Below are 18,686 nucleotides of genomic sequence, written 5' to 3'. Positions count from 1 at the left end.
TATAATCTCAAAGGCTTCCCCGGACTTTTTGACATGATCGCCCTGTTCATTCTCCACCGCCCTGCCAACCTCCTCCGGCCTCTCTCCAAGTTCTAGAACCCCCTTTTCTGTCAAAGAGTCACACAACTCCATCTCAACTGCCGCAACTGGCACCAAAGAACAGCAGCGATGGAGAAGGCCGGTCCTGCGGATCACTTGGAGCCAAGTGTGTCGCATGTGCATGACCCCAAGGGCAATGCAGCAGCCACCACCAATCAACAGGAACACGACCTTACAGTTCGCGATGTCTTCAAGAACCACAAAATCATCGTCTGGTGGTGCTTCTACTGGGCTATGGCCGCTATTGGATGGTACGAAATCGGTGTTGCAATACTTACGGAGCGAGATGAAGACTGACAGAAGTACCAATTCAGGGGTTTCGATGCCCAGATTAACGGAGCAATGATTTCCGTCGAGTCTTTCCGCCGCGACTTCGGGTACGCAACCAACACTATCAGAAACAAAGCTTGATGAGGTTCAAGACGAAGGGCTAATGATGAATCAATCAGATACGTCGAGAATGGCGAAGCAATCCTCCCAGCCGACTGGCAATCCGCCTTCAACGTCATCTCCACCGTCGGCCAATTCTTCGGCGGCTTCCTCTGCAGTTACATGGCGGACAAGATCGGACGAAAGAACTCCCTTCTCATCGGCATCGTCGTCTGTAGCGGTGGCTGCGTCGGAGAGATACTCTCAGATACCCGGGGCGCCTTCCTCGCCTCCAAGCTCATCTTCGGCGCAGGCCTGGGCTTTTATCTCACCCTTGCCCCCCTGGCATGCAGTGAGCTCGCCCCTGTCGCCCTCCGTGGTTTTGCAACGGCTGGTGTCAACTTGGGCATCGCTCTCGGACAACTCCTCTCGAACGCGGTCGTCAAGGCCTTTGGAGAACGCTCCGATCGCTGGGCCTACCGGGGTCCCTTCGCCACGCAGCTCTTCTTTGCGTTGTTCCTGATCGTCTTTCTCCCCTTCGCCCCCGAGACGCCGTGGTACCTGGCCCGAAAGAACAAGTTGGAACAAGCCAAGAAGTCTTTGCAAAAGCTGTATGGTACGGGTTATGATGTCGACTCGAAGCTTGCGGGTATCATGGCCACTATTGAAGAGGAGGCGCTGAACAAGTCATCGGAGTTGGGTTTCATGGATTGCTTCAAGGGAACGAACCGCCTTCGCACTGGTATCTCTACTGGTGTCTTCCTCTGCCAACACCTGGTCGGCATCGTAAGTCCTCCGCATCCAATAAATCTAGACAAGCTGCTAACCAGTACTTCTCCAGGTCTTCGTCCTAGGATACTCGACATACTTCTTTCAGCTCGCCGGCCTCGACGTCTCCAAATCCTTCGACCTCGGTGTTGGCGTGACAGCTTGTGGTGTCCTGGGAAACATAGTCAGCTGGTTCGTCGTCGAGTCCTGCGGCCGCCGCAAGGTGTTCTTGTCCGGCATGGCCTCCCTGACCCTGCTCCTCCTCGTTATCGGCATCATGGACGTCGTGCCTACGGATGCTGCGAAGTGGGTGCAGGCCGCTTGCACTGTCATCTATGCCTTCGTCTATTTCTTGACTGTTGGCGCAATGGCATTCGCCATTCTCGGTGAGGCTTCGAGCACGGTGATGCGAGCGAAGACAATTGCGTTGGCGACCGCGACCCAGGCTGTTTGTGGTCTTATCATGAACTTTTGTATCCCTTATCTCGTCAACCCTGGTAAGCATCTGTCCCTGGTCTTGCGCAAGTTGCTTTTGTGGAGGACACCATAGATGCGTTTCTTTCGGCTAATTGTATGCAGATGAGGCGAATCTCAAGGGAAAGGTCGGCTTTATTTTCGGAGGTCTGGCTTTGGTCGGTACCATCGGAAGCTTCTTTTACGTTCCCGAACTCAAGGGCAAGACGTTTGATGAGATTGATCGTCTCTTTGCTGCAAAGGTTCCACCGAGAAGGATGGGCGATATGTGATTGCATTTTGAAGGAGACATCGTCGGAAAACCAAGTTGATGGATATTGATGGCGATACACTGGTTACAAATTCTTTACAATCATTTCGTAAACGTCAGCCAGCAAGGCAGGGCTGCTTCATATGCGTGCGTGCATTGCCTTAATTCTGCTAACCAGTCATCTGATACATCACTCTTAGGGTGTGGTGGGACAGGCAGCCTGCGTCTCACCGTCAGCAAGAACATGCAGCGAAGGCTATCCTCATTGCTTCTATCATGATCTATCACCTTTACTCCACACCGTTTGTTGACACACTTTGTCTGCTTTCCGCACTCATTCTAGAATGGATGGGTCGCCATAAGAGCCTACTGGCGCAACCTCAAAAGGACTTGCTCGCCTAGCCTCTAAATCTTCACGCCCAGTTTTCGCTCTTTATCCACTTTCTTCCTCGGGCAGTTATTGCGGACCCCTGGGTACGTTTACTGCATTACTGGACGAAGCCTGGGCTGGACTGATTTACGGTATTTATGCTATTGTGTACCCCCTCATAGGGTGGGCTACGAAAATTCCCCAACATCCGATTTCTTCCTCTGCAGTCTCACATCCCTATCAATGGCGCTCAAGAGTGAGTCTTGTGCAGTATGTGCGCAGATTCTTCTACCACCACCATCCGCCGCTTCAAAGGTTTGCAAGGGAACGAAAATCAGACCGCTTGGTCAATCCTTAAAGACTTTCAAGAAGACTGCTCAGACATGCTTTATCTGTCATTTAGTTCGGAATGCTACAGAGTTGCACTCAGCTGCATGGGAGATGCGACGATTTGAGGACTGGCAAGGCCTTACGTATCGTGTCGTTGACGTGCGCGGGGAGACACGTGAATCAGGCCCGAAAGAAATCCATATCAGCGTCGAATTCCAGAACCCCTTGACCGGCATTGGCCTTGGCATTATCCAGGTTGAGATGTACCGCCTTGATATAAAAGGTTTGTGTTTCGTGTCGCTTGAAGATCCGGTTTCTCCGACTCAATGCTAAGCACTCGAAGATTTCTACTGTTCAGACGGGGCGCGCGGTCTCGATACTCTCTTCTCCTTGGGAACTCTAGAAAGGAGTACCTCTTCTAAATCGACCCTCGATCTCGCTAAATCATGGTACCGACATTGCTCAGAGTACCACGGAGAATGTACGCCTAGGACATCTGAGTGGCTTCCAACTAGACTTCTAGATATTGGAAAAATCGGCAACTCCGAATGGAACCTCGCAATATCTGCCGAAGATATACCGGAGGATGTGCAGCACCCTCCATACATGAACTTGAGTTACTGATGGGGGCATGGTCCAAGCCTTCTACTTCTGTCAGAAACATTGATGGAGTTTCGCTCTGGACAGGACATCAGGAAGATGCCTCGGACATTCCAAGATCTGGTCACAGTGGCCCACCACTTTGGTATCCGGTATATATGGATAGCCAGTTTGTGCATCATTCAAGACTCCACAGAGGACTGGGAGAGAGAAGCCGCACTCATGGCAGAGGTTTACACTCACTCGGCTTGTAATATTGCTGCGGTTGATGGGTCAAGCCCGGAAGATGGCTTATTCAGGGATCGGGATCCGGAGCAGTTGAAGCATCGAATGATGGTCAGCAGCATATCATCCCTGAAACCGAGGAACTATTATGTTACCCATATGGGATACTTCCAACGGCAGCTGGACCCTGGCACCTTGATGCAGAGGGGTTGGGTTCTTCAAGAATGGTTTCTCGCGCCAAAAATGCTTTACTTCGCATCAAACCAGGTTCTTTGGGAATGTCACAAATCGATAGTCAAATGCGAGGCGTTCAGATTCGGCATTCCTCAGGATCATACGTTGAAGCGGGCCGGGTACGATCTTTTTCTTTACCGAGGGACCGAAAACCAGGGATTATTCAGCGCCGAAGAAGCCAACACCTGGAAGAGACTCATACGAAGATACTCAGGATGTGATCTCACCCGGCCCAGTGACAAGTTAGCTGCATTTGCTGGAATCGCCAAATTGTTTCTTCAAGTATCGGGAGACGTCTATCTTGCCGGAATTTGGAAGTCAAGAATCCTGCATGATCTCGCTTGGTCTGTATACCCGCCCAGAAGCCGAACTTCATGTGGGTATAGAGCTCCATCTTGGTCTTGGGCTGCAGTAGACGGGCCAATCGACATTAGATCTCAGGACCCCGGTCACAATGTAGAATATTGGGTTCAGGTTATCAATGCTCAGGTCGAGACCATTGGCAAAGATAGTACAGTCGGGGTAACGGGGGGCTCACTAACGCTGAGTGGGAGAGTCATCAGCTGCCAGTATAAAAAAGCTGGAGACTTCGGGATCACGCTTTCTGCAGACGAGTTCCCAGCTGCCACAATGGCATTGATATCAGTGTGGGTTGACACGTTGGAAGATCAGTTACCCCAGGCGGGACAACTTCATATTCTGCCCTTCAAAAGAGAAAGGTACATCAGACGTATAACGAACCCTAATGGGTTTAGCCGTATAACAGCAACAACTGGTATCCTTCTTGAGCCTGCGTCAGAGCCCGTTAGCAACAGGAGGGATGGAAACGTATGCAGGAGGAAAGGTCTCGTTTATAGTGTTAACGAGGATATTGCGGGCATTTTTCAATCCGCTGTTGAGCGTGGTATGAAACAGCAAATTTGTATTATCTAATACCTGGGAAGGAGCGTTGTTTAAACCTAGTACCTTCCTGTAATCTACCCATTTAAGTGACGAATCTTATGTTTGCTTCGCCTTTCATCTTGAGATTAAGCCAACCGCTATCATTCACTGCTCAAGCTGCAAAATAATCCACAGAAAGCAGTTTTTCCTTTTCTTCCCTTATTAAGTTTTCTGGGTGAATCACTGGTCGTTCCTTCCTTGGGATAGGACAAAGATCCACACACCTTTGTCCCCATCTTGAGGTCTTCTCACTATCCACTACCCAACATTCTTCCCTGCTTTTCCCACCTTCACAAATTCTCACACCCAACTAAATCAAAGCAGCACCTTACTCCAGTCACAAAAATCTAACGCCAAAAAAAAAAAAAAAAAAAAAAAAAAAAAAAAAAAGGGGGGGGGGGAATGGACGCGCAACAGTCTTTCTGGAAGGCCCTGTGCCGCAGCCTGCTCCTAATGCTCGCGGTTGCAATGCTCGTTGGTACCTGCCAGGCTCATGTCCAAGGTGATTTTTCCTTTAACTTCCAGCTTTATCTAGCGTAACATGTTGACGTTATTCTCTCGTCAGATCATCACCGCAAGGGCATGGACAAAGGCTCCAACCTGGCCTTCGAGGCAACCCACAACAACCAGGTCTCTAGCTTTCCCTCGCCACGCCTCAACCATCGCGAGATGCGAACTATCGTGCTCACGACCACCATCTCGACCTACATCGAGCTCGGAATTCCCTGCGAAGCTACTGAGATCCCTCAGTCCATGAGCTCCCTGCTTACTCACCGTCCCCCTTTGTCTATCCCGACCTCCCTGGGCAGCATCGCGACAGGTGGAAACAGTCTCACCGCGCCTGATGGCAGCTCTCCCGCTCCTCCTCAGACCGGCGCCTTCAGCTCTACTTCGACCACTGAGAAGTCCAAGCCTTCTTCCAACCCCCTTTCCTCGAGCCAGACTTCCTCCCCTTCTACCACCAGTGCACAGAGCTCTATAATCGACCACACCTCGATCTCCGATTCCTCGTCCACGCTTACCGTCCCCGACACAACCACAGCTGCCTCTAGAAGCACCACCGAGCCCTCGAAGCCTGCCACCTCGACTTCGACCACGAATATTCCCAACTCGACTCAGTGTGTCTCATCAGGAACTACCGAGTCCTCCGTGACCTTGTCAACATCATCCTCGACTCGCAACATCACGACCGTCGTGGTTTCAAGCACCATCGTGGTCCTCTGGCCAGGAACGAAAAGCACACCCAGCGTCGCGGACTCGACCACGTCTACCTCCTCCAAGGCTAAACACACCGCTTGGGTAACCCAGACCTCCCAAGAGACAGTCACGGAATGGATCCAGCCCTCATCGTCCTCATCCTCCTCGTCATCAACCTCTTCCTCCTCCTTGTCATCCTCATCTTCAAGCTCCGCTCGAACCGCCTGGGTCACGAAGACCGCTAAAGCGACAGTCACAGAATGGTTCGATCCCCCGGCCGTCGCTCCTTCCCCGTCCTCCACCTCTACCACCCCGGGTGGTCCCGCCGTCGTCGTCGTGACAGCCTCCGCCCAAGCAACGATTACCCGATTCCACGACAGCACCCAAACAATCATCGTCTTCCCCTCCTCCGCTCCTGCCTCACCCGAGGTCCATCCCCGCCTTCCCAAAGACTCAAACCTCCCCGGCCCGACAAAGCGCATCGTTCGCTTCAGCCAGCGAATCTGGTACACCGAGAACAAGCACCAGATCATGGTCATCGCCACCTACGAGGACAACCACGTCGTCACCGTCTACACGGCGCCCGAGAGGACCGATCTGCCCGCTGTGCTGGTGCTCGATGACCAGAATGGCAACAAGCGCGGCTCGCTCAAGATGAAGTCCCGCATGGGCTTTTTTACCATCGACTTCCGCTCCGAAATGGCGGGCAGGGTCGTCGAGTGGGAGAACCACTGGACCAAGAACGAGGCGGATGAGGATGCGCCATGGTGCGAGACCGTGTTCTTGAAGGATGATGGAAAGGCAAGTTTGCTGCTCCTGATGTTTGGGTTGCGTTCACATTACTGACTACTTGATTCTAGGAGAGACTTGATCGCGAGATCTGGTGCTACTACACTGCCTGATGTCCGGCCTGCTTCACCGGGACTTTCACGATTTCAGTGATTGGACAGGATGAATCTTGGCGAGGGTCGCGTTCATTTCTGCGATAGGTGATAAGTCTACTGCATCAAGGATAGGTTTCATTGGTCTGGATTAGATAGGGCCCTCCATTTGGCTGCCATCACGTCCCACCTTGGGAAACACGATAGCAATAGCAAAGATTGAGTACGAATCTGTCTTCTTTTCCGCTGAATGCGTATGTTTTGCCTGCCATGGCGATGGGTTTCGTCTACACATACGCCGCAAACTCCTCAATGACGCTCCTCGGTTCCGTGTACTCCCCGACCCCAACAAAGGGCATCTCAAGTCCAAAGGCCTTCGGTCCTCCCACTGGCATGCCCTTCTCCGTCTTCCACAAGGGATGCGCAGGCAGCCCAATGACATTAACGCGCAGGCCGTACCGCAGATCTTGTGAGCCGATCGCCTCACCATCCTGGCCCAGGATTGAGATGAGATCCGGCACGGTGCAAATAACTTCCTGGTCCTTATCGGATCCTTCGGAGTCCGTTAGAGCGGCGTAGAGGTACTCGTTCTGGAAAGGAATGAGCATATGGCGATCGGCGTTCGAGGGTCCGCGAGCATCGGACTCGCGCTCTTCGTCAGCAAGAGGGGCGAGAAGGACGCTGCCCATCGTGTAGCCCCCGCCGACGTAGCGTCGGACATCTATGATTTTGCCTGTGAAGAGGAGTCTGCCGGCGCAAACGTCGAACTAGACAGTAACGCGTTAGACAAATAACAACAGAGGAGCACATCAGAACCCAGACTTACGATCGCATCTATGTAGTTGGACTTCCTTCTCCGAGCCATACGGACTGCACGTCCAAGGTACCATGCCTGCGATACTGTGTTAGGGACGCCATGAGACTTGATGGCCGATCCAGGAAGGGGTCTGGCGCAGACGGCACATCCAAGACCAAGTTCAATCGCTGCGGTCCGCAGGAAGCGCTCTAGACGTATGGGGGTATCGGTATTCTGCATTTAACTTTAGTAAAGAATAAAAAGCGCCTTGAGAAGGGGTCCCACCATCACAACGGAAACGTTGCCCCTCGCGTCTGAGAGAGCACAGGGAGTCAAGGGATGGCCATACACACTCAGAGTGGCTGTTCGGATAAAGGCGTCAGTACTGTCTTCCTAACAGGATGCATCACCAGAACAAGGGTCTCATACCTTGGTACATCGTTGGGTACGCTCTTCCCATGGCATCGCCATCGACAACGGGGATGTCGTAGTATACACCCGTAGGAAAGATACTCAGGCCGTTTCCGCCGCCACTAACTCTGGTAAGTCTGTGAATACGCAAGTTTGGATTGGCGACTTACATTTCATCGATGAAAATCCCGTCGAGAGACTTGATTCCCAGAATCTTGGTGACTGCGTCAATACCGCTCGGGATCTCCGTGCCACCAGCGATTCTCTCATTGATGACACTGGGCGTGCCATACCACGATCCAAAGCATACCATATCCTCGTCTTTCAATGCCTTCGGTGAGATGATCCGCATTTTGCCTGTCTCACTTGTCCTCAAGGCCTGTAGACTCTTAAGGAACTCATGATGCGTCGGGCCTCCACCTCCGGTGCCCAGAACACCGCAGCCAGTCGAAATCAGCTCGAGGTCTACCTCTGAAACGTACCAAACCCCATCTTCCACATTTGGTCGGTACGTCTCGAGGTCTACATGGAGTGATGGCTTTGTTGTGGGACTTAAAGCATCGGGGACGCTTTCCTTCACCGCCTCGTCCTCCTGTTCCTCCTCCACAGCAGTGTCGCCGCTCTCTGGAGGAAATACAGGATTTTCCGGCACGCAAAGCTTGCCTACAGCTCTGACCTGGATTCTCATAGCCCCGTTGTCGACGTACTGCAATGGCATCTTGTTCACCTCCACGATGCGCACATCGTCCGCTGACGCGCCCTTTTGAACAGTCATGTCGATTGCTTTCTGGCAAGTCGCTGCAACAACAGCTTTCTCATCTCTACCTTCCAAAATTTCGATGATGTCGACCTCTCCAGAAACTTTACCAATCGCGGCTCCAACGGCATTGGCCGCGCCTTGATGAATCGGCTGGATGCACTTTCCGACGCCGTCTAAGTCCTCCGTGACGAGGAGCGCTCCTCCGCCCACCAAAAGAACGTGCACCGGGGCAGCAGATACTTTCATCTGCTCAATGACACCCTCGAGCATGGTTTTGATCCTCCGACGCGCCTTCTCAATTGTTTCGGCAGGTACGTCTTTGATCAGACCGGCGTCTCCGAGTTGAGCCTTGCCAGAGGCCACGACAACGTCCGTCGCAGTCAGCGTGGAGCCGCCAAATACTCTTGACTGCTGCGTTAGGAAGTGACCAACCGACCCAGGACCAACAGTAACGTCTCCTGATGTAGGGTGCACGCCCACCTTGCTACCACCGCCGAGACCAATGGAAACGACCTCGGGCATGGAAAAAGCCGTCCTCACCCCGCCGACCTCGACAAACCCAGGGGCCTGCCTCGGGAAACCTGATGGAAGTAAGGCGCAGACATCTGTTGTTGTGCCACCGATATCGACGACCAAAACTTGCGGCTCAACGACATCGGCAACTGAGGCATCAGAAGGATCTGTGGTCATTGTCTTGACCTTGTTCAGGCCTGCAAGAAAGGCTGCACCGGTCATACTATTCGTCGGACCGCTGGCGAATGTCTTGATAGGATACTCCGCTGCAGTATCTGCATCGATGAGCGTGCCGTCGTTCTGCGAGAGGAACAGTGGGCAAGCCAGCCTCAGACGAGCCATTGCCCGCTTGAAGCCACGCGTAACCTTCTGTGCTGTTCTGAGGATGGCTGCATTGAGAATCGTGGCATTCTCTCGCTCGAGCAAGCCAGGCGGGCCAATGTCATGAGAGCAGACGACGTCCAGCCCCGGCGCTTCTTCCAGAATAATCCTCTTGCAGGTCTCCTCGTGCACGCCAGAATGATCCAGAGGCGCGAAAACACCGACGAGCGCAACTGCTTGCACACCGGCAGCAACAATCTCTCTCGCAGCATTCCTGATATGCTCGTTATCTAGTGGCGCAATCTCTCGGCCGTCAATCTCCAGCCCACCATCCAGGTAATACACCCCTCCGTCTAGGATTCTCCTCAGGCCAGACGGGAAGTCAGAGAAGGGCGGGATCTGTCTCGTGAAAGGGCCACAGAGGCGGATGACAGCAACGCGGCTGAGTCTGCGGGTGTCGGCCTCGACCAAAGCATTGATGAAGTGCGTCGTGCCGATTGTGACGCTGAGAACTTTCTTTTGATCGACAGCAGAGGTCGTCAGGACTTCTCGTATTGCTGACTCGATGCCACTGGTTATGTCCGGTGTTGTTGAGGCTTTGTGAGATGCGAGAACGCCGCGGCCGGGAGTGTTGGGGGCTGTGATGTCGAGGATGGCAGCATCGGTGTTTGTGCCGCCAACGTCGACGCCGATACGGTAAAGAGACATGATGGCCGGGGTTTGTGATTGCCCGGCTGATAGGGTATGTTATTCGTTGCCTTCGTCCAGGAAATGCGTGTCTTTTTATCCTGACGATTGTAGGTCGCTGTTCTCAGTTGGCCGACTGCTTAACTGAGAGCCACGATGTCAGTTGAAGCATCAACATTTCCATCGAGGGGTCTAAGCGATCAGATCGGGGAACCTTCGGCGTCGTGTTTTCATCGTGTCAGTGGATTGAAGCCATCAACACCCATGAGTGGTCGGCTTTCTCCCACCGGCCCCATGCTGCGGGAAGTTGCCCGATCGAAGCCCACCGCGATCGGCTAACTTGTTTTAGCACAGGGTGACCCCAGCTAGTCTCCGCAACAACGCCCTAGATAACGGCCCTGGTCAAAATTGGCAGTGATAAGTATTCCCGTTAGCGCCGCATGGTTGAGGTGATCCAATGCCGAGATAACGATGCCGGGCCTGGAGATTTATATGACTCTGGCTCTGCACCTTGGGCCGCCATTGTCGATTGAGAAACGACAGACGTAGGCAGCTTGTTGTCGCACTACTCAAAGAATTGTGCCGCCCTAATTTCAATCGACAATGGGGTTCCTGCAGAGGGTGGAACTCCCCTTTGTTTCCCGATGGATCGTGAGTTGACCCGCCTCCGCATTTCCACACGGTGGCACCACAACTCGGATGCTGGTTTTGAATGCTAACAACGCGGCAGAACGACGACATTCGCCCTATCGAGTCTAAGAGGCGAACATGGGGTTTCTTGATGTTCCATAACTTTTGTGAGCAAGCACACCAATGCGTGGAGAACGTCGGCTTACCCCTAACCAGGGCTTTTGGTGAACTGCAACATCACCACCTACCTCACGGGGAGTGCTTTGATCCCGCTTGGCCTGACTTGGTGGCAGGCTTTCATATGTGAGATTTGGATTGTATCATAATCAAAATGACTCGCTGACGGACTGCAGGTATTGTCCTGGGGAACCTCATTGCAACGGGTGTTGTAATCATCAACTCCCTCCCTGGAAGCTACTACCACCGTATGTTGCTCGCCTTCCATACTGGATATATGGGATGAGCTGATGATTGTAGTCGGATTTCCTGTCTTCAGCCGGGCAGTATGGGGGATGTGGGGGTCCCAATTCGTGATCTGGAATCGAATCTTCCTGTCGCTTGGTGAGTCTCTGCGGCCCTGAACCACCTCGTTCCAGCTAACAGATGTACTCCAGTCTGGTACGTCGTACTGAAACCGAGCATTTGCAACGCATGAACTAAAATAGCATCGCAGGTACGGCTTCACAGCCTGGGTCGGTGGCGAATGCGTCTACCTCATCCTCCTGTCCTGGGATCCGCGCCTCGAGTCCCACATCCCCAACACGATCCCCTCAGACACGGGCATGACGACAGCACAATTCATTTCCTATATCATCTTCAGTGTGATTAGCTTGCCGGTGATATGGATCCGCCCGCACCGCCTCGAGATGTTCTTTCGCTTCGCCTGCTCGATCACGCTCGTTTTCTTTCTCGTTCTCCTCATCTGGGCCTTGGCGACCATGGGACCTGCTGGCTTCGGCGACACCATAACATCTGGTTCTCCCCTTCCCAACACCGGAGGACCGGATAGCGTGGCGTGGCTGATGGTGTATGGCATTGTCTCGACGATTGGGTCCATCGCTGCCGGAATTTTAAACCAAAACGACTACTCTCGCTTTGCAACTCAACCAAAGCATGCCATCCTGGGACAAGCCGTGTCTTTCCCGTTCTATGGCATCTTCAGCTCGCTGATTGGCATCCTCGTGACGGCAGCGACGCAGGATCGATTCGGTGGTGAGGCCATTTGGAATCCACCAACACTTTTTGCACAGCTGCTGGCGCAGAACGAGACGGCGGGGACGCGAGCGGCATGCGTTTTCGCTGGATTGTGCCTCGTCATCTCCCAGATTGGTGTCAACGTGCCCGGTAATGCCCTCGCCGGAGGCTTTGACCTTGCTGCGACGTTCCCAAGGTACCTCAACATCCGTCGTGGGGCGTACCTCACGGCCATTTTCAGCATTATTGTCAACCCTTGGCGGCTTGTGAACACGGCCACGACGTTCTTGACGGTGCTGTCGAGTTATAGCGTCTTCCTTGCGCCGATGACTGGCCTCATGATTTCCAGCTACCTAGTTGTGAACAAGAGGAAGATCGATGTCGATGATCTTTACCGTGGCGACTCAGGAAGCATCTATTGGTTCTCGTATGGGTGTAATTGGCGTGCCCCTGTAGCAGTAAGTCGCTGATCCTCGAAGGAGATAGCCATACTGACCATGAGAAGTGGCTGGTCGGCGTGGTACCCTGCATGCCAGGATTTGTGGCAGCGGTAGATACCTCGGTGACAGTTAGCCCTGGAGCAACTGAGCTCTACTACATGTCGTACGTGTACGGACTTCTGTCTAGCGGGCTGGTCTACGCCATGCTGCACCGAGTGTTCCCGGCAAAGGCGCTCGACTCCTTTGTTAAGACAGCACCATCCGCGAAAGAGCTTCAGGAGTTCCATCTTGGAAAGTGGGATGTTACGTTGGCAGAAACATCCGATGTCGTCGATGTGCTTTCGGGTCATGGGGGTAAGACTGGAGAGACAGTCGCGACAAAGACGGACGTGTAATGTGTATTTACCGGAAGTCTCGGGGCTTGAGGCAGGGAGAAATTTGATGGCCTCCGCCTGATGAAAAAAAAAAGGATGGTACTTGTCGGGCAGGCGCACCTCCCCACGTTGTTGTGTCGGGCCTTCCTCCGTTTCTGCTTTCCTTCCGCCGCTCCTTCCCAGAACTGCGACCATACCTAGTTAGAGAACAGATCACCTTCGGATCGCAACAGCTACCGGGACATCTTTCTGGCATATGGCCTGGTCGGTAGAATAGCACCTAAAAATATACCGTTGATCAGATGGCTCTGTTCACTTCTGCACGGCGCTCTGGTTGGATGCTCCATATGGGCACAGAGCGTAGAAAACTGAAAAGTTTTTTTGCTTCTTTAATCAATAACCTGAAGTACTTAGAACACCTTAGATGTGATTTTCTTTTGACGTAGTCCTTTTTTAAAGCCGTCGTGAGTCTACCGACAAGATGTAGTATCGTGAGGCCATCACGTGGGTGACGGGGACCGGCGGACACTCCCCGCCTTGAGGTTGCAGTGGTGGATGCGACCCCAGAAATCCACTAACAGCAATGACAAACCACCACTAACAGAGGCAGGTCCGACCATCGGCTGACTAGACCCTGAGATATCGGCCAACTTTCTCCCTTTCTCAGCCAACATCGGTCAACCTCCCACCCAAACCCAACCCACGATCTTGAGCTTCGTCCATCAATTTGTTACAAATCACAGAATATGTCAACCAATGGCAGTACACGGGATACGCGACGACGCAAATTCAAAGTCCAGAGCGAATTCGGCAGCGCTAGGCAGTGGAGGAGTCGCAAGAACAGACCCTGCGATATTTGCCGGAAGAGGAAGACCGTGTGTGTTATCACATCTGTGCCGCCTTGTACGTATCGACATCCTCCAACCCCGAACAACCCGATTGACTGAAGACAGGTCTTTTCTGCAAGGGGCGAGGACTGGAATGCACATCAACCACACCCTCGGGTCCATCCTCATCCACACCAACAGCAGCGACCCCCGCCCGGCCTCGAACACCCGATGCACTGCTGCTACACCCTGCACATCCGGCGACACCAGCATCTGCTAGTCGGGGACGCAATCATATTTCATCAAACAGTGATGCGAGTCTTGCAACCAGCCATTCACCGCCCGGCGAAGCCAGTCATGACCCTGCCGTTGCCTCTCCCGTCACTAGCTCTCGCCTAGGCGCGAGGGGGCTGTGGACACTAGAAGACAACGAGAATCGGACGGCCTACAGCATGGGTCCGGCCGCAGAGCAAGATACCTACGTCCTTGACTCCATTCCATCAGGCGTCATGAGCAGTCCGGATGATATCGACGCCGACATGATCCAAGTCTATGCCGGTACCAAGTACCCTTGGGACCCTCCAGTCCACTTCTGCCTGCTCCAAGATGAGTTTGCGCCTCAGGACAACGCAGCAAAGGAGGCTGCCTCAAACGCCATCGAGGGTCTCGTGGGGCCGTACGGGTACGGGCCCATTCTGGTCAGGCTCTACTTCAAGCATGTTCATCCCGTCCTCCCGATCCTCTCCAAGGGGAGGTTCCTAAGGCAGTACGTCTCCGATAAGACCAAGCTCCCAGCCTCCCTCAGAGGGGCAGTATACGCGCTGGCCTCCGTTTTCGAGAAGAAAGACCCATCGCTGAAAGAACCCTTTCCTTTTCAGCAACACCAGCTTGCCGATTACGCGACCGACTCTCTACAGCGAGAGCTCGACTCCCCAAACCTGGCCAAATTACAGGCTAGCTTACTCCTGCTGCACGTCAAGCCCAACCATGTCGACAGCATTGAGCATCCGCGGACCTGGACCTCGACGGCCGAGGCTGTTGCTATAGCGCAAATGATCGGACTACATCAAGACCCAGAGCGGTGGTCCCTCGCACCCTGGGAAAAGAGCTGCGCAGGAAGCTTTGGTGGGCGACATATGTCACAGATGTATGGTCGGCCGTATGCCACGGGAACCCACCGCACATCTATCCCGCATCCTTCAACACTTCTGCGATAGCGATGGAAGATTTGAGAAGCGATGAAGATCTGTCCGAAGACCTCCAGATCATGGTTGACCCTATCAGTGCTCGTTTCCATGTGTCTACCGGAGCGCGCTTTCTAGAGTTGGTGAAAATTAGTAAAACGGTGCGAGACCTGGTTGATTGTAGTTTGTAAGTATACTTTCCCCGTTGGATGGCTTTCTGGTCTCCAGGGTTCGATAAACTCACATCCTTCAGTCAAGTGCCGAGACTGCGGCCACCAGGGCCTGAGGAAGCTACAGATCACGCGCGATTGCTTGAGATGAAAGAGGCACTCAGGGACTGGGGAGATATGCTACCCCATGGTCTGCTAATGCCCGCTCCTCAAAGAACAAACGGCTCGTCCAATAATGGTACGTTGCATCGACTTCCAAAAGGGAAGGGTCAAGAATGGCTAACGAATAGAGCTAGCACCCCTCCACCTAGCCTACCATGCCTATCAGGCTCTTCTGTTCCGGGCGCTCATGAGCCCGGCGACAAATGAGGCGAAGAACGACCCCTCTTCGAACCTTTGCCGCTGGTTTGGTACGGCCGTGGTCGAGTTTCAAGGCTTCGCGAGGTTCATGGAAGAGGTCACGGCCGAGGATCTGCAGGGTTTCTGGGGGCGCCGTAAGTCAAGCTTCAAGCCAGTGCTGTCCGTCACACCTTTCATTAGACTGACTTTTGACTGCAGATGCTCGATCCCAACTCATACTTTGCGGGAACTTCATCATCTTCCTATTCCTGCAACAGCCCAAGTCTTTAGATCTTCAGTCCACCTGGAGTCTAGTCCAGACCCTCCGCTCATCCTTGCACAGGCTAGAGGACCAGGCTGACGACGTCGCAAAGCTGCTGATCCGGCCTGTATTGTTGCGTATAGAGTCGCTATTCTCGCAAGGACCAGAGCTCATACGGCAGTATCATTCAGCGAGAGTGGCGACATCCTCGGCACAGGGGGATTTAGGCTCCTCGCAAGCAAGCCAGTAGCCTCTTGATATGAAGGTATTCATCTTGATTCATTACTCTTTACAGCCTGAAACTCCTCATTATGCCAAGGGATGCAATACTGACAATGCCAGGATGTTTGGCTTACTTCTTGTCCTCCATGCCCTCGCGGAGGATCTCAATCTGCCTCTTGATCTCGACCCATAGAATAAGCTTGTCCAGACCCTCATCGTCAGCTGCAGCGTCAACGACACCGAGCCAGTCGTCCTCCAGCTGCTCTGTCAGAGCCTCGATATCATCAATCTTCCGGTCTTCCTCCTTTTGCGCGATGGCCAGAAGAGCAGCAACGAAGGCCTCCTGGATGTACGCAAAGCTGAACTTGTCGGTAATCTTGGCAATGGCAGTGCAGAGCTTGTCGGGGAACTCAATCTCCTTGTTGCTCTTGAGCTTCTTCTGCCAGAATTTGCAGTATGCAGCGCGCTGCTCGAGGTCGGGGTCGGGGAAGTAGTACTTTCGGTCGAAGCGAGAGGGGCGTTTCTGGATTCGGTCAGTCATTGGCTCGCGCCTTCACAGCATTACTGGCGGACTTACAGAGATACCAGGGTCCAGACGGTCCAAGTGGTTTGTGCTCCCGATGACCAAGATACCGTCGTTCGCCTTGAGCCCATCCATCTCGTTCAGGAAGTAGCTCCTCACATCGTCTGACACAATTGTGTCAAGGTCCTCAAAGACCAGGTAGCAGGGTGCAAACTGACGCGCCTTGCCAAAGATCTGTCCAAGCGAGTACTCCGGTCCAGCGTACGAGGTCAACGTTCGCACGTACAGCGTGGGGATCTTCTTTTCGTACAGCATGCGCATGGTCGCCTTGATGGAGATGGTCTTGCCGTTGCCTGGCGGGCCGTGATAGATCAGACCGCGTTTCCACGGGACCTTGAGGTTCTGATACGTCTCGCGCGAGTTGTAGAATGACAGGTGGTCGTCAATCAACGCCTTCTTCATGTCGGCGTCGAGAATGACATTCTCCCACGACGCGTTCCTCGTGCTCTCGAACAGGTCACGGCTCTTTTGCCAGGAGCCTTGGTCATAAACCCACACCTCGTCGTGCAGGTCCTCGCTCCATGACCCGGCGGCGAGGACGAGGCGGTCGACGTGGTACGTCTCGGGGGAGAGAACGTAGAAGTTTTTCGTTGTGACATAGCCCGTGGTGCCGTCGCGGCCATCGACAAGATAGACGATGAACTCGTGGCCCTGCCACTTGTAGAGGTACTTGCCGTAGACAATGCTGTTGGCGAGAGCGCCGAGGTTGCCGTCCATGCGGCGAGCGGGGGGCAGGTAGACGGTCCACTCGAGGGAGTCGGTGCCGTTACCGCCGTCATCGCTGAGGGGCTCGTAGGAGGCGAAGCCGGCGGCGGCATAAGAGAGCAGGTCGCAGGTGGCGGCGCCGTAGCCCAATTGCTCGGGGACGACGACCAGCTGCAGGTTGGGGTATTGGGCTTTGAGGGCTTTGGTAACGACGAGGTCTGTGGCGACGCGTTTGGCGGAGGAGTGGTCGAAGTAGGCGGATGTCGTGGCATCGGAAGGCGGTTCCGAGGAGGACGCGGGTTTGGGAGTCGTGTGGGAAGTAGAGGTAGAAGCTGTCGCTGTCGTCGTCGGACGGGGAGTGAGGCGGGGAGGCTGGCGATTAGGGACTATGGCGGGTGTGATGGGGTAGTCATCGTGAGTCGTGTTCCAACGGGGGAAGGCCGGCATCTTGGCGGTGTTTGACGTCGTGTTGTTTTGGTCAATTGAGCTTTGGGATTGAAGCTATCGCCGGGAGATTGAGATGGGAAAGTTGAAGAACGGAGAGAGCTAAGGTAGGAGCTGCAAGGCGGGGGGATCTCAGCTCCAGGTTATCGAGGTGACCGGGGGCGGTTGCCTAATGATCGTCGTAACCAAGAAAATGGAGGAGGAGGTTGGAGGGCCGCCGTATGGGGAAGCTGTGCGACTGTGCCGCTGCCCCTGTGGTGAGATGACGTTGTGCCATTCGCTGTGGAACTCCACTGCTGGGAGCTAGGGGGAAGCTGCTGCGCCCCGCTACCTAGACAGGGGATAGCGATCGTCCTGGAACGCAGAGCGATTGGAGCTTGGCTCAGCTTCGATACGAGGCGGATGTGTTTGTCTTACTTGTGTTACCGGTGTACTCGTCCGCCTGGCTACGCGATTCTCTCGAATTGGTATGTTTTGACGCAGATACACAGTTGGGTGTTTGATCCTGATGACGGAGGAAAGATGCAATGACGGCGCGATTCAGATAAGGAGCGGGACAATTGGCACCGAGGTTGTCTTCTGGGTTTAGAGTTGCAGTGATATTGCGAATGACCGAAGTTTTACCTTGGAAATGGGTTTAATCGGGGCCGCTTGTTTTGGAACGGGCAGGTGCAGGCGCGCGATGCCGGCAGCCGGGCCGCGTTCTCCGCGGAACGGGGCCGGGTGGGCCCCTTGTTGTCTCTCCCCGGCATCAGTGCATGTCGCGCTGCCGTGGTACGGGCTGCGTGTCCGGGGTGCCCCGTTCTTTCCGGCCACACACCGACACTGGACCCCCGGTGTCGCCGTGTGCTTTGCATGATGTGCGTCGGCCGATCTGCCTCCGGCCCGAGCCGTTGCTGGTGAACTCTGCCTATCCTTTTACTTCCGTCACATTTGGTTTAGATAGGTACATAGCCTTTTGTCTCGCAGCATTCCATACCATCATCTGAAGCTCTGCTTATAGGATGCCTAGACAAGAAGGTTTACCCTATGATTTGCAAGTCAGGTTCCCTCCTTGTCTCATCTCCTGACTGACTGCCTTCCAT

At 53.9% G+C, this 18,686-nt stretch overlaps 4 protein-coding genes across 4 annotated transcripts; 2 read left to right on the top strand and 2 right to left on the bottom strand.

The window, feature by feature from the left end:
- Positions 1-168: 168 nt before the first annotated feature.
- Positions 169-1,982, top strand: ecdC-2 (Major facilitator-type transporter ecdC; the record flags this gene model as incomplete). The annotated part of the gene is made up of 5 exons (XM_037317919.1): positions 169-350; positions 414-476; positions 549-1,254; positions 1,310-1,733; positions 1,816-1,982. 5 exons carry the CDS (start codon positions 169-171, stop codon positions 1,980-1,982), a joined length of 1,542 nt encoding a protein of 513 aa, XP_037183490.1.
- Positions 1,983-7,026: 5,044 nt separating this feature from the next.
- Positions 7,027-10,248, bottom strand: hyuA-1 (putative D-/L-hydantoinase subunit A; the record flags this gene model as incomplete). Its single annotated transcript, XM_037317918.1, has 5 exons — positions 7,027-7,506; positions 7,566-7,769; positions 7,821-7,897; positions 7,965-8,068; positions 8,117-10,248. The coding sequence occupies 5 exons, from the start codon at positions 10,246-10,248 to the stop codon at positions 7,027-7,029; spliced, it is 2,997 nt and encodes a 998-aa protein (XP_037183487.1).
- Positions 10,249-10,830: 582 nt separating this feature from the next.
- aclS-1 (Transporter aclS) lies at positions 10,831-12,886 on the top strand (the record flags this gene model as incomplete). Its single annotated transcript, XM_037317917.1, has 8 exons — positions 10,831-10,878; positions 10,958-11,024; positions 11,074-11,160; positions 11,211-11,282; positions 11,335-11,418; positions 11,472-11,482; positions 11,523-12,509; positions 12,557-12,886. 8 exons carry the CDS (start codon positions 10,831-10,833, stop codon positions 12,884-12,886), a joined length of 1,686 nt encoding a protein of 561 aa, XP_037183488.1.
- A 3,113-nt stretch (positions 12,887-15,999) lies between these two features.
- Positions 16,000-17,604, bottom strand: yjoB (putative ATPase YjoB; the record flags this gene model as incomplete). Its single annotated transcript, XM_037317916.1, has 2 exons — positions 16,000-16,392; positions 16,447-17,604. The coding sequence occupies 2 exons, from the start codon at positions 17,602-17,604 to the stop codon at positions 16,000-16,002; spliced, it is 1,551 nt and encodes a 516-aa protein (XP_037182498.1).
- Between the last annotated feature and the right edge of the window lie 1,082 nt (positions 17,605-18,686).

Source organism: Colletotrichum aenigma, assembly GCF_013390185.1.
Source record: "Colletotrichum aenigma strain Cg56 chromosome Unknown KSG_Cg56_contig02, whole genome shotgun sequence".
Lineage (NCBI taxonomy): Eukaryota > Fungi > Ascomycota > Sordariomycetes > Glomerellales > Glomerellaceae > Colletotrichum > Colletotrichum aenigma.
Note: the sequence above shows the minus strand (reverse complement) of the source record. Positions and strands in the feature narration are given on the sequence as shown.